This window comes from Callorhinchus milii, unplaced genomic scaffold (genome assembly GCF_018977255.1).
Source record: "Callorhinchus milii isolate IMCB2004 unplaced genomic scaffold, IMCB_Cmil_1.0 Scaffold23, whole genome shotgun sequence".
Taxonomy (NCBI): domain Eukaryota; kingdom Metazoa; phylum Chordata; class Chondrichthyes; order Chimaeriformes; family Callorhinchidae; genus Callorhinchus; species Callorhinchus milii.
Window position 1 is genome coordinate 77,292 of NW_024704764.1, and position 17,235 is coordinate 94,526.

Consider the following 17,235-nt stretch of genomic DNA (forward strand, 5'->3'; position numbering starts at 1 on the left):
GCTGTAACCTGGAATCAGGCTTTCACTTTAAATGTGCAGATGGACCTACCCACATTGTGGAATTGTGCACGATCGGGAGAGAACAGGGAATGGGATTAGAGTAGAGAGCTCCAGTAACACTATGTGAGAGGTGGGGGGTATCCCAGGAGGGTGTAATCAGCCTCTGGGTTTTTCAGTTTTCATTCTCCTGATGATGATATTAACAGCCCTCAAAAATACAACCTTCAACTGAGCGTTTAACTCCCGGTGACAGGCTTGAGCTTCTCTCCCTGTTACCAATAATAATAATCTTTACATTTGACACAGCGCCTTATCAATTGGGGGACGTCTCAAAACTCTTCACAGGATTTCACTGTAAAGTTCCGTGACTGTGAGTTTGTGGGCGAAAGCAGCAGCCAATTTGCACACAGCAACTTCCCGTCCATTAAACGCAGTGAAACGAATGATCAATTTTTTTTGGTGGGGGAGGATGGTGGGAGGATTGTCAGCCAGGAGTCAGGAGCTGGGAGAATCTCCCCGACTCACTAACCGAGCTTGTGTGTGTCCTGCCCCAGGGCTCTGCGGACTCCTATACCAGCCGGCCCTCAGACTCGGATGTCTCCCTGGAGGAGGATAGAGAGGCGCTTCGCAAGGAGGCTGAGTGCCAGGCTCTTGCTCAGCTCGAGAAGGCAAAGGTGAGGCGCTCTGTCCAGTCCCCGACTTCCACCCGATCTCAGGTCTGAAGTCAGCGCCGTGTCATCAAATTTAACGCGAGGCCTCAACTGGGGGAATCCCTGGGCTTTGGTTCAGAAGCTGAGCGTTCAGCTCCTTTCCCATCTTCAGGTCACGCCTGAAGATCTTCCTCTTCAACTGTGCCTATAATAATAGTAATAATATTTAATAATCTTTGCATTTGACACAGCGCCTTATCACATCTTCGAGACGCCTCAAAGCGCTCCACAGAATATAATGTAAAGTGAATTGACTGTATATTTTGTGGGCGAAACGTGGCAGCCAATTGCGCTCAGCAGCGTCCCACAAAGTGGATTGTGTGATCAAATTATGGTCACCCACCCCCGCTTCTCCCCAGCTTGGCCTCGTGCTCTGGGTCGCTGCCCTGCCTGAGGTGCGCTGTGTAAATGCAAGTTGTTGTTGATGATGTGCAACTGAGCTGCCATTGCTTCCATCAGACCAAACCTGTGGCCTTCGCGGTGCGGACGAATGTGGGGTATAACCCCAGCCAGAGCGACGAGGTCCCTGTGCAAGGAGTGGCCATCTCCTTTGAAACAAAAGATTTTCTTCACATCAAAGAGGTCAGTGAGGAGCACGTTTGAATGTCTCCAATCCTCCTCATCTCCCCCCACTGAGCCGACGAGTGACTACCCTCCTGTGCGGAGAGGGAGAGCGGGGGTAAGCGGAGTCTCCTTGGCTCCTTGGTGATGTGCTTGACAACAGAATGTTAGACTCGAGTCCTCCCTCTGTGATGGTCTCTAGTCCAGTTCCTGAGCCAGGTGTGTCCTCAGTATTCCAGGACACTGTTGATGACAACACAGCCCAGCCTGGCTCATCGGCAGGACTTGGGAGGGCAGACCAGTCACTGAGGGCAGGAAGTCTTTCCACTCAGCTCCTGTTAAACCTGCAGCCTAAAGGGTAGGGTGCTACAAGCTGGTCAAGCAGTTGGAAAGCTTGCGAGGCAGTGCTCTCAATGGCTTTAGCTGATTAGATTCCAGCAGGTAGCGCCCCCACCCGCCCCCCACCCAAAACTTTAACCCTCACAGAGGTGTACAAAATTTTAAATGGAATTTCAAAACAGACCCCAGAAAGTTTTTCTTTACCCAGAGGGTAAATAACAATTGGAACAGGTTTGCCCAGGGAAGAGTGGTTGAGGCCAGGAAACTGGGATTCATTCAAAAAGCAGTTCGATGCTGTGGCGGGGGGACAGTAGGGCGGGTGTTTTGGAGGGATGAGATGGGCCAAATGGTCTTCTTCATCTGAACTGAGCATCTGACCTTGTGTTGACTGATATCTGCTCCCTTCTCACATTCAGAAATACAACAATGACTGGTGGATAGGCCGACTGGTCAGGGACGGATGTGAAGTTGGATTCATTCCGAGTCCTGTAAAGCTGGAGAACATGAGGCTGCAACAGGAGCAGAAGATGAGGCAAGGCCGACTGTCAAGGTGAAGAGAAAGTACTGGGACACATCAACAACAACAACAACAAGATTCCATTTATAAAGCGCCTTTCACGTCAGGAGGACGTCCCAAGGCGCTGCACAGTTGGGTCATGACCCGAGCAGGGGGAAATGGTCAGGGTGAGGGGAGGGAAGGGAGGGAGCGAGGAGGGGGAAATGGTCAGGGTGAGGGGAGGGAAGGGAGGGAGCGAGGAGGGGAAGAGAGTCGAGAGGGGAGCTGAAGGCTCGGTCAAAGAGAAAGGTTTTGAGACCGGCCTTGAAGGAGGAAAGGGAGGAAGCAAGGCGAAGGCACTGGGGGATGGAGTTCCAGAGCCTGGGGCTGAGAGGCTGAAGGCCCGACCACCGATGGTAGGGCGGTTGGGGCGGGGGACGTGGAGCAGACCGGAGCCAGAGGAACGGAGGGTACGGGCAGGTAGGTAGGGGATAGTAGGTTGGAGAGGTAGGAGGGAGCAAGGCCGTGAATGGCCTTGTAGGTGAGGATGAGGATCTTGAAATCAATCCTCTGGGGGATGGGGAGCCAGTGGAGGCGAGCGAGGGTGGGAGTGATGTGGTCCCGAAGCCTGGTGCGGGACAGTACACGAGCTGCAGAGTTCTGAATGACCTGCAGCTTGTGGAGGGAGGGGCGGGAAGGCCGGCGAGGAGAGAGTTCCCATAGTCCAGCCTTGAGGTGACAAAGGCGTGGACCAGGGTTTCAGCAGCGTGAGGGGTGAGGTAGTGCCGTAGTCTGGCGATGTTCCGGAGGTGATGGAAGGCGGTGCCAGTTGTGGTGCGGATGTGAGGGAGAAAGGACAGCTCAGGGTCGAACAAAACGCCGAGGTTCCTGACTGGCTTTGAGAGGTGGAGAGTGCAGCCTTGGATGCTGATGGTGTCAGCGCCTGAGGTGCGGAGGCGCTGACGTGAGCCAATCGGTTTTTCGCACGTTGAGCTGAAGAAAGTTGTCTCTCGTCCAGGACTCGATGTCGGACAGGCAGCTGTCAGGACATCGGTGGTCGTGGAGTTGAGAGTAGAGGAGGAAAGGTAGAGTTGGGTGTCATCCGCATACATGTGGAAGTTAACTCCATGTCTGCGGATGATGTCACCAAGGGGGAGCATATAGAGGGTGAAGAGGAGGGGACCGAGGACAGAGCCCTGAGGGACACCACATGAGACAGTGCGGGGGTGGAGGAGAAGCCATTCGTCGAGACGAAATGAAGACGGTGAGAAAGGTACGACCTAAACCATTCAAGGACAGTGCCTTGAAGGTTGAGGTGGGAGGACAAGCGGTGGAGTAGGATAGCGTGGTCGACCGTATCGAATGCTGCCGATAGGTCGAGGAGGACGAGGAGACAGAGGGAGCCCTGGTCACAGATGGTCAGGATATCATTGGTGACCTTGACCAGGGCAGTTTCTGTGCTATGGGCAGCACGGAAACCTGACTGAAGGGGTTCGAAAAGAGAATGGGTGGAAAGGAAAGAGCGCAGTTGGGAGGCGACAACTCTTTCCAAGACCTTGGAGAGAAAGGGGAGGTTGGAGATGGGCCGGTAGCTTGATAGCTGCGACGCATCAAGGGAGGGTTTTTTCAGGGTGGGCGTGATGATGGCAGTTTTTAATGGAATGGGGACAGAGCCAGAGGAGAGGGACAGGTTGATGATGTCAGTGATATGTGGGGCAAGAAAGTGGAGCTGGGAGATAAGGAGTGGAGTGGGGATGGGGTCAAGGGAGCAGGTGGTTGGTTTTAGGGATAGGATGAGTTCAGTGACAGAGGGTGGGGAAACGGGTACGAAGGTGTGTAGGGGAGGATGGGTAGGAGTCGGAGTGTGGGAGGGAAGGGGTGGGTGGTGGGTGGAAGTTGGAGGGGAAGTGACCGCGGAGCGGATTCCCTTGATCTTGGATTCAAGGAAATCCAGCATCTCCTCGCAGTGAAGGTTGGAGGAGATGACCTGCGCGGGGTGGCGGGGGGGACGGAGGAGTCGGGTTGTGGTGGAAAACAGTAGCCTGGGGTTGTTCTTCGCCTCCAGGATTATCCTGGAGTAGAAGGACGACTTGGCCGAGGCTAGAGTGGAGCGGTAAATTTTGAGGAGGTCCAGCCAGATTTGTCGGTGGACCGTTAGGCCAGATTTGACACAGGTGCGTTCAGCAGCCCGCACCTGGCTTTTCAGTGAGCGGAGGTGGGTGGTGTACCAGGGGGAGGAGCGGGAGTAGGAGACAGTGCGGGAAGTGATGGGGGCAAGAGTATCGAGTGTGGAGGAGAGGGTATTGTGGAGGAGGGAGAGAGGAGAAGAGGGGTCGGTGAGGGTTGAAGGCCAGAGGGAGAGGAGTTCAGAGGAGGTGGACGAGGGTGGAGGGCAGTTTAGCCCATGGGGAGGGATGGCTGTAATAATCCGCTGCACATGAAGTTACAGTTAAAGCTGTTACCCAACCACACTCTGGGATCCCCAAGCCTTGGTTGCCATCCTGTGCCTAATACTTTCTGGAATTAGGTAAGCAGGAAGCATCCCTCCAGGGAGAGAGTCCGCATTCCATTCCAACAATCTATCTCTGCAATTTCCATGTGTAGGTGGGATACATGGAAATCTCAGCTTGGATAGGAGACTCTTAAACACGGGGATGGGTTTCCACATGACCAAAAAAAATGAAAGCTCTTCTCTGCCTTCCTTCTGAGGACCCTGAACTACAGTGTAGATGCTCCAACGCAGTGATGTGGGGGGGAATCTTGTCATATCTGCTATTGTTCGGGATGAGACGTTAAACCGAGCTCCCTCCCCTGTGCCTGTTCAGACAGACGTTAAAGATCCCACAGAGTTGTTGGGTAAAGAAAAGGGACTTTCTCTCTCCTGATCTGGCCGACAATCCCCTGGATAAAATCACTCCCTCTTTTCACGGCTGTTTGGGGGTTTCACACAGGATTCCTTCATTGGTTTAGATTCCACTGGCTGAGCTCCTGCGCTGTGCAAATTAATTATCGTGTGATTATTAATTGGTGCGAGATTATTATTTCTCATTTCTTTCTCTGACATTTTTAAAATGTATATATATTGATTTCAGCAAATCAGGTGGAAACTCGAACTCCAGTTTAGGAGAGGTGCCTGCCCCCAAGCGATCAACATCGCCTGCAGCCGGTAAGACATGGTCTTTGAGGTACTTCAGTTATGTGGAGAGATGAAAAAAACTGGGAATGTTCTCCTTAGAGCAGAGAAGGTTGAGGGGAGGTTTAATACAGGTGTTCAAAATTATGAGGGGTTTTGATAGCGTAGATGGGGAGAAACTGTTTCCTCTGATGGGTGGGTTGGTAACCAGAGGACACAGATTTGGGGTAGTTCTCAAAGAATCAGAGGGAAGACGAGAAGAATGTTTTTTAATGCTGTGAGTTGTTATGGTCTGGAATGCACTGCCTGAAAGGGCGGTGGAAGCAGATTCAATAGTAGCTTTCAAAAGGGAATTAGAAAGGAACTTAAAAAGGAAAAACAATTTCAGTGCCATGGGGTAAGAGCGGGAAAGTGGGATGAGTTGGTAGCTCTTTCAAAGGGCTGGCACAGGCACGATCGGCTGAATGGCCTCCTTCTGTGCTGTGAGATTCTATGATTCTACATCTGGTGATGAAGGTTTACTGGGTGTATGTTAGTCTCTCTCTCTGGGGTTTAGACTCAAACTCACCGATGCTAGGGGCCTTCTGTACACTGATTGCTAAAGTTAGCGATCTCTACATTTATAATGTCAGGATCATACAAATCACAGCACAGAGGGAGGCCAATCGGCCACTAAGCCAGTGTGAGCACAACTCCTCCACTTCAGTCGCACACTCTAATCCCAGTTCCTTGCTCTCTTTATGGGCCCCAAATTCCACCTTGTTTTAACTGTCGGAACTGTTTTGTGTTAAACTTTAAGATGCGGCTGAAATGATGGAGAATTCTATCATTCAGTCTTCAGTATTCTTTTTTAAGAAGTGCAGAAAATAATGATTTGTTAAATTAAGATTAGCGGCGTCTGTTTGAAAAGGTCTTCTCACCTTCCTCTAACCTCTTCTGGTGGTATTTGTGTGTCAGCCTGGTACCGTCACTCTCGCCTCTGAGTCAGAAGGTGGGTGTTCAAGCCCTCACATTCTAAAGTGATGTTCCAGGACAGGGCTGGGGGAGCACTGCATTGTCACAGGCGCAATCCTTCATACTAGATGTTATGTCTGTGCCTGTTCAGGTGGATGTTAAAGACTGGAAAAGAGAAGGGAGTTATTCTCACAATGTCCTGGCTGACAATCCCCAATTGGCTAGAGAGCGGAAATAATCTTTCATTGTCTAACCTCTGAAGATCTCGGGCACAAAATTGCAAGAAGAAGCAAGAACATGCAAGCACACACACAAACACGCATTGGAGTTTGTAAACATGTTTCTCGTATGGGTACAGGAGACCCAAAATTCCTCCTTGTACTAGTCTGTAGCATCACATTTTGTGCCATCTTGAATTTCAAGGCAGGATGGGCTTATAGGCTAAGACCGAGTGGAATTTGAGTCAGGGTATGACTCCGTGACCAATTCTGCCTCCGAAGTCGCTCTTTATTATTTTTCCGCTTTCTTCTTGGTCTACGTTACATCTACGTCCTCTTCCCTTCTCCCCCAGGTCAGGCGGACGTGTCTAACATAGTTTTTGACCTAGATGCTGTTGACTTAGATGTGGAAGAGAGTCAGCCCCAGACAAACCACCGATCCCCTAAAACAAGTTCTAGCAGTGTCACCACTCCGCCAGCCAATGCAAAGCGGATACCTTTCTTTAAGAAGGTAACTGGGATTGCGGGGCACCCTGCCTGGCTGGTCAGCACACTAACCAGCGCACAGCTCTCTCTGTTGGCTGCTTACACCGGCTAGGTGACATGCCAGTAACCTGCATGCTCTGTTATTCTCTTCTTGGTCTGTCTTCCTCCTCACGCACTCGACCAGCCAAACAGAAGCAGAAATCGGTAAGTTTGCTTTCTTTACCCATGCTTCATGTTACAATCTGACCTGGGGTGGGGTGGGCGGAGAGACAGTGGGTGTTAAGGAAGCTTCTCATTTACAGGATAACTGGACGTCTCAGCTGCATTTGGTCAGAATTTCTGTCCTTCTCAGAGGCTGAAACCTCAGATCCGTTTGGCGATTTCGGTCTCTTGCGGAATTTGTCAACTTATAAACTCTGTGTGTGACAACAAGAAATTACATTTACATTTACATTTTCATGTCGGGAGGATGTCCCAAGGCGCTGGACAGTCAGTGATTTGGATTTGGGGGTTGTGATCAGGAGAGGTGGATAGCAGGGAGGGTGGGTTAGGAGGGTGGCCAAAAGTGCGATCGAAGAGTAGGGTCTTGAGAGGGGCCTTGAAAGAGACAAGGGAGGGCGCAAGGTGAAGGGACAGTGAGATGGAGTTCCAGAGGGTGGGCGCAGAGAGGCTGAAGGCCTGACCGCCAATGGTGATACAAATTACTCGCAACCTGTCTCGGCCCAGTTTGTTCTTGGTTTTCTTCTGCCTTTAAAATTGAAATCATGGTGAATTCTTCCATTCGGACTTAACCATTCAGATGCCTGGTTGTTTTTAAAAGAGAAAAAATGGCTTCTGAACTGAGGCGGGAATTGATGATTTTCCCTCAATTCTGGTGCCACCTTAAATCTGAACATCAGGCTAAGATCAGGTGGAATTTCTGCAAATGAACTAGGTTCCCCTTGAAGTCTGCAAGGATATGGGGAAAGAGCGGGGGAGTGGGACTGGTTGGGTAGCTCTTCCAAAGAGGCACGATAGGCCGAATGGCCTCTGGTGCTGTAATATTCTATGATTCTATGAAGTTATGGTGAGGTTGTGATGCTGTGCCACCAGTCATGTGATAAATAACCTACACGTGCTTACTGCCAGAGAGTAATAACTTGCACTTGCTTGCATCGCAGCATCATGGCAGCGCTTGGCAAGAGCCTTTTCCTTAGAAGGGAACAAGTCTCAAAGAATGTAACAGAATGGCAATAAAGGGTTAATTGATATCACGCGCATTTGCTTCACGCGGTGACGTTGGAACCACACAGAGCCCGCCGCTCACTTCCTGTCCAGCTTTCGGCACTCTGCAGCGCAGAGGAAGTGACATCAGCGACGTGATGACCTGGAGGTTGGCCATGTCAATAAAAAATGACCTTCTGTCCTAACCATGTTACGGTGGGGATTCCGCTGTGTATAGAACCCGGTAGCAAGTAAATTGAGCACAGATATCTGGAAACCATCTTCGTTCAAAGAATCCCTGACAACAACAACAATTTGCATTTATACAGCGTCCCCTCACACAGGGCAACGTCCCAGACCTGACCTGACTGCGAGTTGGTCTTGTTCTGACGGTGCTGCTCGCAAGCAGCCGACACAGGAGGGCTGAAATTCCAACTAGTCTCAGCCTGCAAGACCTTTTCTCGGTGCCTCAAAATTGATGGTGCAGAACTGTTTAAAATAATATCAGGAACTCGTTCGTCATCTGCGAGCTGGAGGAAACTTAACCTGTTTTTCAAAATTAAGGCCGAGTTTAAGAGTTTGCCAAATCCTGACTTGGAAATAATTCATAAATTGAGTCCATCGAGATCCTCGCGGGCTATGGCTCTCGGTGTGGTTAGCCCTGGTCACCCGCCCACTCAAGTGGAGTTCCATCAAATCAAACAGCATAGTTTTCTTAGTGAGCAATGATCTGAATTGACTATTTTTCATTTTTCTCTCTCTTCCAGCCCAATTCTTCCCCTGTATCTCCCTCCCTGTCTCTCCCCCTCTTTTTCTCTCCTCCACTGTCTCTCTCCCCCACTACATCTCTCCCTGTCTTTCTCTCTCCCTTCTTCTCACTGTTTTATTTTTTTCCCTTTCTATGTACTCTGTCTCTACCTCTGTTTACCTTCTCTCCTCTCTGTCTCTCCCTCTGTCCTTCTCTGTCTCTCCCTATCTCCTTTGTCTATCCCTCTGTCTCTCCCTCTGTCCTTCTTTATCTCTTCCTCTGTGTTTCCCTTTCTCCTTCTCTGTCTCTCCCTCTCTCCTTCTCTGCCTCTCCCTCTCTCCTTCTCTGTCTCTCCTTGTGTCTCCCTCTGACCTTCTTTGTCTCTCCCCTTTCTACAATGGCAAAACTATTTCCCTGGAAAATTCACAAAGGTATCCAAAACGAGTGTAGAGGGCAGTGGGGTAATTATGGGCCTGTTATGTTGTGATATCTGTCCTTGTGTTTCTCTGGCAGCAAGAAAATATCCCTCCTTACGATGTTGTGCCATCCATGAGACCCATCATCTTAGTGGGACCGTCACTGAAGGGCTATGAGGTAAGCAGCAGGGAGGCTGGGCTGTCAGACCTCCAGTGGCCCTGGGCTGAGCCTGGCTCAATCAGTCACACTCTCACTGCTGGATTCAAACTCCACGTGGGGGATTCAAACTCAGAGAGATGCTCCATTGCATTGCAGGGGACAGAGCTGCACTGTTGGGGATGCCGTCCTTTGAATGAGATATTAAAGCAAGGTCGCGTCTTCCTGATCAATAGGACATTAAAGGTCCCTGCAACGCTATTCAAAAAGAGAAGGGAATGTATTTTTCTCAACCTGAAGCGGGGAGTGAATGGTGTCTGACCCTCTCTCCCTCTCTCTGTCTAGGTGACTGACATGATGCAGAAAGCTTTGTTTGACTTTTTGAAACATAAGTTTGACGGAAGGTAAGGACACCAACAACAGCCTTTGATTGTCAAGTAGTATTGGCTAAAGGCCATTGTTTAATTATGGTTTGGGCTGTGTCCCTGGTCCAGTGAATCTGATTAGATTCTACGTTAAACTTGCTTGCTGGGATGAACCGCTGCCTATTTTTAATAGGTGTGTCCACCACTCTTAGCCCTCCTATCGTCCCTGAATTAAATCCTCCCCAAGCTTGGGCTCAGCGGAGCTTCATCAGAACATTGGCAGCCGGGGGACTAAAAGATGCTGACTTGCGGGTCATCGGCTCGATATCACTTCCTGTGCTCTGTGCATGGCCAGTGACAGCAGTGATGGGTGGCATTACAGAACAAATGTGCTGACTGGCGATTGCGTCCTGTTATAAACCTGGTTGGGATTTTACAGGCTCACACACCCCTCCCCCAACTACTATGGTATAACAGGGTTCATTGAACAGGCAGGTGGGCCTATCTGGGTTGAGTTAGACACTGCACTTCTCTTCCCCCTTCCCCCCCACGTGGTGACTGCAGGATAAGACACCATCCCTGTCATTAACATCTCATTGCTGACTGTCTTACATCTCATCTGCAAATGCAGTTTAGGGGCTATTTGAAGGTAAGGTCTTTCTGGGGCTAAAATTCCAAGTCTCGGAAGAAACTTTCAGAAAAGCAGCTTCAAAATTAAAGGCCATGTCTCAAGACCCTCCTTTTCAACCGCCCCTTCACCCACCCTTCTGCCCCTACCCTCCCTGCCCTCCGCCCCTCCTTATCCCAACCTTCTGCTCAGGTCCAAATCCATGACTGTCCAGCAGATTGGGACATCCACTCGACATGGTTATGTAAATGTAATTGTTGTTGTCATTCTATCTCCAGAATATCCATTACTCGGGTCACTGCTGACATCTCTCTTGCCAAGAGGTCAGTGTTGAACAATCCTAATAAACACACGCTAGTCGAACGCTCCAGCACTCGCTCCAGTCTGGGTAAGTATCCCTCCTCTCTTCCCAGCTCAGAAATTCCTCTTCCAATAAAACGACTGACTCAGCCCGGCTCGGCCAGTAGCGCTGTCGCAAGTCCCAAGTCCCAAGTCGAGGACTTTGAGTCTGACACTCAAGTGCAGTGCTGGGGGTAAGCGCTACATTGTTGGAGGTGCCGTCCTTCGGATGAGGCGTTAAACCGAGCTCCCCGTTTGTGCCTATTCAGGTAACAATTAAAAATCCCATGACAGTATTGGGAGACGAGAAGGGAGTTTCTTTCTCCTGGTGTTCTGGCTATGAATACGCCCAAATAATATTGAGGATTTTAATTTTAGTTGGGTGTTTACGTGGCTATTTGTGCAGCATTGCTGTCTAGTAAATTGGCTGCAGAGTTCCCCAAAAAATACAAAGTAATTTACCGTAAAATCCTGGGAAGCACTTTGAGATGTCCTCCTGATGGGAAGGAAATCTGAGACTGACTTGTTGGATTGGTATCATCCCTATATTCTGTGCTGTTGACTCTGCAGGAGTCCTGTAGCTCAGTGGTTAGAGCACTCGCTTTGCAAGCGAGAGACCTGAGTTCAATTCCAGGCAGAGGGCGAAACCTCGGGCAAGTTTCCTTACTCCACACAGAGCCTAATAATAATCCCTCCAAAACCCAAAACAATAATAAATTGGACATTTTCAATCTATGACTGTTTGTGGGACATTGGCAATTGGCTGCCGCGTTCGCCCACAAATATACAGTCAATTCACTTTACAGTGTGTTCTGTGAAGCGCTTTGGGACGTCCTCCCGACGTGAAAAGCGCTATATCAAATGCAAGGATTATTATTATTATAAACACAAACATGCACCACACACCAGCCTGAAACTAACCACTGACCGAGTGTTTTCAGCTTTTTGTTCAGGTTTGTTGATTCTTGACTCCAATGAGCAGTGTAATGGTAAAAGAGCTGTGTCTGATTGGCTGCAGAGTCTGATCAGAGCACGGAGGGAAGTGTGGGACAATATCATTTCCACCTCAGATATCCAGCTTTTCACTGCTTTTATTCCCTTGGGCTAAATTCAATATGAATTTAAGAAACCTATTTAAGTATTTAATGGGAGCTCGGTTTAACGTTACTAAACCCAGTAAGCGGTGCCCAGTGACCCTGTGTACAGCAGAGGATAGAGTTTTATAATGACTGCGAGGGGCAATTTCAGGATAGACACCCAGGGAATTGTTTTTACCCAGAGTGTGATTAACAGCTGGAACAGGATTACCAGGAAGGGTGAGTGAGGCTAACATCTTGTGACACCTTTAAGAAACATTTGGATTGTAATTGGACGATGGTATGGTGAGGATTCTGGAAGGTTGAGATCAGAATAGATCTGGCACTCTCTTGTGAAATTACCAAGTAAAGTGGAAAACATTTACAACAAGGATTGAGAATTTAGACATAGAACATTGCTGGATATAGAGTAGAGAGCTCCAGTGGGGGAGCGAGCCCCAGCACAGACACGATGGGGAGATAGCAGGGAATGGGGGAGCGAGAGCTCCAGTGGGGGACACAATGTGATGAATGGCCTGGGTCTGGGCTGACATGTTCCTCAGTTTTAAAGATTCGGATTGTGATTGCAGGAGACAGAATAATTAACAGGCAGAACATATTGCAAATCTTTGTTCCGAGATGGTTTCTGATTACATTTGACATTTTCCCCAAGGAAATAAGGAAAGAGTTGTGATAGAATTAACTCTCCCTTCTCACGATCTGCAATAACACACTGACCTCCGGTCTGGCTGATTCCAGTGAAGTAACGAGGTGCAAGTCTCGCTCTGCACACCATCATACTCACAGTATTGGTTTCTCTCTCTCACTCTCTCCCTCTGTCAATCTCAGATATTCTGGGTATGTATCACACTGCAAATAACACAACCCGACAGTACGTGTCAGCCTGTGTGTAACTGCTCTCTTTATGTCCCTCTTTCTGCCCCAATTCCCTTCTCTCTCTCTTCCCCCACCATCTGGTCGTTTTCTCCCCTTCCCCTCTCTTTCCCTCTCTCTCTCTCTCCCCCACTCTCCCCTCTCTCCTCTCTCCCCCATCTATCTTTCTCAATCACTCTTTCGCCCCTCTGTCTCCCCCCTTTCTGTCACTCTGTCTCTCTCTCTCTCTGCCTCTCCCACACCACCCCACCCCCATTGCCTGTTGCACGTGTAGCCCTGGTTGTGATTGCATGTTAACACAGACTGACTCCTCAGCCCCACAATAGCACGGCTTGACATTAGGAACGTACATTGCCGAGACCCAGCGCAGGTCAAGGGTCAAATTTTGCCTTTAGTGTTCCCAGCAGCAGGTGTACAGGTTCGGCTCGGGATGGGTTGGGTCTCAGCAAAACCCTTCTGAAGAAGCTCGTGTTAAGATGAACTGTTTTATTTCTCACCACCTCAAACCCGTCCCAAGGAAATCCTTCCCCAAATAACCCACATATAAGAATAAGACACTTTCTCTCCTGGTCGGAGTGGGTCTGGACACAGAGAGCACGTAGAGAGCACACAGAACATACAGAGAACATATAGAGAGCACACAGAACATACAGAGAGCACACAGAGAACATCCTCGAGGTCACAGATTCAAAATAATCTCCAAAAGAAGCAGAGGAGAGGTGAGAAGAAATTTTTTCACGCAGTGAGTTGTTCAAATCTGGAAGGCATTGCCTGAGAGGGCGGTGGAGGCCGATTCGATAACAACTTTTAAAACCGCGGTGGATGGGTATTTGAGGAGGACGGGTTTGCAGGTTATGGGGAAAGGGCTGGGGAGTGGGATTGACATTAATTGCTCTATTCAAAGAGCCATCACAGACTCAATGGGCCGAATGGCCTCTTTTTGTGCTGTACGATTCTATGATTCTATGATACAGGGAACATACAGAGAGCACACAGAGAACTTACAGAGAGCACACAGAGAACATAATGAGAGCATACAGAGAACATACAGAGAATACACAGAGAGCATACGGGGAGAGTATACACAGAGAACATACAGAGAACAAACAGAACATACAGAAAACACACAGAGCCCACAGAGAACATACAGATAACATACACAATGACAGGAACCTGGGATTCAGACACTGTTGTGGCTGTGAATGTCTTCGCTGAAGCATGAAGGAAGCACATTGCCATCCTGTGGCCCGACTAACACTGAGTTCTCTGCGAAACCATGTTCTTTGTGTGTGTTTGTGTTTCTGTTTGTGTGTGTGCATGTATGTTGTGTGTGAGTGTGTGTGTTTGTATGTTTCTGTGTGGATGTTTCTGTGTGTGTGTGTGTGCGTGTGTGTATGTTTCTGGGCGTGTGTTTATGTTTCTGTGTGAGTGTATGCGTGTGTGTGCGTGTGTCGGTGTGTGTGTATGTTTCTGTGTGTGTGTATGTTTCTGTGTGTATATGTTTCTGTGTGTGTGTGTGTGCATGTTTCTTTTTGTGTGTGTTTGTATGTTTCCATTTGTGATTGCATGTTTCTGTGTGCGTATTTTTCTGTGTGTGTATGTAACTATGTGTGTTTGTCTGTCTTTGTGCATGTTTTTGTTTGTGTGTATGTTTCTGTATGTTCTGTGTGTGTGTGTATGTTTCTGCATGTGTATGTTTCTGTATGTGTATGTTTCTCTGTGTGTGTGTGTACACAGACAGCACCTTGGGATGCCCTCCCGATGTGAAAGGCACTATACAAATTTAATATTGTATTGTGTGTATGTTTATGTGTGTGTGTGCTGTCTGTCTGTCTCTCTGTATATGTTTCTGTGTGTGTGTATATGTTTCTGTGTGTATGTATGTTTCAGTATTATATAAGTTTCTGTGTGCGTGTCTGTGTGTAAGTTGTTGTGTGTGTGTTTGTGTATATGTGTCTGTGTGTAAGTTTCTGTGTGTGTGTGTGTCTGTCTTCGTGTAAGTTTCTGTCCGTGTATAAGTTTCTCTGTGTGTGTGTGTAGGTTTCTATGTGTGTGTATGTTTCTGTTTGTGTGTATGTTTCTGTGCGTGTGTGTGTCAGTGTGTGTGACTGTATGTGTGTAAGTTTCTGTGTTTGTCTATGTGCAATTTTCTGTGTGTGTGGATGTTTCTGGGTATGTTTCTGTGTGTGTATGTTCATGTTTGTGTCTATGTTTCTGTTTGTGTATATGTGTATGTTTCTATATGAGTATGTTTCTGTTTATGTACATGTTTCTCTGTGTGTGTGGGTGTGTGTGTCAGTGTGTGTTTGTCTGCCTGTGTCTAAGTTTCTGTGTGTGTGCAAGTTTCTCCGTGAATGTGTGTGTAAGTTCCTGTGTGTGTATGTGTGTGTGTGTTTGTGTGTGTCTCTGTGTGAGTGTGAGTGTCTGAGTGTGAGTGGTGTGTGTGAGTGTGTGTCTGTATGAGTGTGTGTGTGTGTCTCTGTATGAGTGTGTGTGTGTGTCTGTCTGTATGTCTGTGTGAATGTGTGTCTGTCTGTGTGTCTGTGTGTGTGAATGCGTGTGAGTGTCTTGTGTGTGTCTCTGTATGAGTGTATGTGTGAGTGTGTGTGAGTGTCTGTGTGTCTCTGTATGAGTGTGAGTGTGTGTGTGTATGAGTGTGTGTGAGTGTCTGTGTGTCTCTGTATGAGTGTGTGTGTGTGTGTATGAGTGTGCGCGAGTGTGTGGGTGTGTGTTGGCGTGTGTTTGTGTGTAACTGTCTGTATGAATATGTGAATGTGTGTGTGAGTGTCTGTATAAAATTTGAGAGATAGATCTTTATCAGAGAGTATTAAATGTGATGAAGACAGCAATGTAAAGTGATGTTGCGGGATTGCAAGCCGGTGGGTTCTGGACGGGTCAGTTCCCTGTTTAGTGACATCTCCACCGTCTGGCGTCCGCCAACCTTTTACAGAGGTCAGAGGAGGGCAGGCGATCAGTAAACATTCTCCAGAGGGGAAATATCTTGCCTTTGATCTCTGAGCTCCATGTGGTTTATCAGGCGTCAGCCTGGCTCAGTCTCTCGCCTGTGGGGTCAAGCCCTGCATCGGGGACACGGGTCACACAGACCAGGCTGCCGCTCCATGGTTGGAGGCGATGTCCTTCAGGCGAGCCGTTAAACCGACCCCGTCTGTGCCTGTTTAGGTGATTATTAAAGATCCCGCGGCGCTGTTGGGAAAGAGAAGGGAGTTTCTCTCACCGTCCTGGCTGACAATCCTCCAGATAAATTTGTTCATTCACTTCATGGCTGTTTGTGGGACGTTGCTGTTCCCAAATTATCTGCCACACCACAATCTTAATCCTTCTCCTACCCTGGTCGCTGTCTGTCTCGCCTTTAAACATCCGTGTTTATTTCGCCTGTACAGCTTTCTGGGGCCGGGTGTTCCACATCCTCACAAGCTTCTGTGTGAGGAAATGTCTCCTGACCTGAGCTGTAACCATTGTTGCTCTGATGTTAAAGCTCTGTCTATGTGTAACTGTCCCGGAGGAGGGATCCTGCCGCTGTCTAAGCTGTGGATTCCCCTGGTTACGTTTCACGCCGCCATCACATCATCCGTTAAGCCGAGCTCTGCTCTCCTGAGATTTCTGGGGCTCATTCAAAACTGTGAAATAAACTCAGTCCCATCTCATTTACGCCAAAAGAAAGTAAACCTTTTAATCAGAAGACATCAGTTCCTTTTTATGGCTCTAATCAAGAACTGAGATGAAAAGGCGCTTTAAGACCGACCTCTTTGACTGCAGTGACGTGTAAACGCTGTGTAATTTGTATTGTAATTGTATCAAATGAAAGGATTATTACCAGGAATAGTATTAATCGAAGGTCCCTCCTTTCTTGACTCTTGCCCACAGCTGAAGTTCAGAATGAGATTGAGCGAATCTTTGAGTTGGCCAGGACTCTGCAGCTGGTGGCTCTCGATGCCGACACCATTAATCACCCCACACAACTTGCTAAAACCTCCCTGGCTCCCATCATTGTCTATATAAAGATTGCCTCACCTAAGGTAAGAGACAAAGTGGCAAAGAAGTGGATTTCAGCCCTGTGTCTTCTCTCAGTCCTCAACAGGATCTCAGCCTGGTTCAGTCATTCTCACTCTCGAATCTGAGTCACAAGATTGCGGGTTTGAGCCACAATCAGGGACTTTGAGCTCACAGTCTAGGCTGACAGTTACGGGGAGTGCTGCATTGTTGAGGGCACCATACTTTGGATGAGATTTTGAATCAAGCTCCCATCTGTGCCTGTTTAGGTGGATGTTAAAGGTCCAGCGACACTGTTGGAACAGAGAAGGGAATAACTCCTGGTGTCCTGACTGACAATCCCCAGATAAAATCAGTCCGAAACTTCATGGCTATGTATGGAATATTGCTGTGCACAAATCCGGAATCCTTAATCCAGCCACTTTCTTTTCAAGAGACTGTAAAATCCAGCTTCCAGACTGAGCCGGAAGATTGTTACTCTGGTCTTCCCAGCTGGGGTAG

General features: G+C 48.4%; 1 protein-coding gene across 6 annotated transcripts in view; it reads left to right on the plus strand.

The window, feature by feature from the left end:
* The window catches only part of cacnb1 (calcium channel, voltage-dependent, beta 1 subunit), a 36,074-nt gene that overhangs the window by 16,622 nt on the left and 2,217 nt on the right, over window positions 1–17,235 (plus strand). For 2 of the 6 annotated variants that reach the window (XM_007910702.2, XM_042343298.1), the window contains 10 exons: window positions 555–674; window positions 1,170–1,292; window positions 2,027–2,160; window positions 5,199–5,272; window positions 6,765–6,922; window positions 9,362–9,442; window positions 9,767–9,825; window positions 10,693–10,802; window positions 12,679–12,687; window positions 16,609–16,760. In XM_007910702.2, the coding sequence (XP_007908893.2) occupies window positions 555–674; window positions 1,170–1,292; window positions 2,027–2,160; window positions 5,199–5,272; window positions 6,765–6,922; window positions 9,362–9,442; window positions 9,767–9,825; window positions 10,693–10,802; window positions 12,679–12,687; window positions 16,609–16,760 (1,020 nt within the window). Of the gene's footprint in view, window positions 1–554; window positions 675–1,169; window positions 1,293–2,026; window positions 2,161–5,198; window positions 5,273–6,764; window positions 6,923–7,081; window positions 7,102–9,361; window positions 9,443–9,766; window positions 9,826–10,692; window positions 10,803–12,678; window positions 12,688–16,608; window positions 16,761–17,235 lie in introns of all 6 variants that reach the window. The other 4 variants (XM_042343299.1, XM_042343297.1, XM_007910705.2 and 1 more) reach the window with 4 other exon arrangements.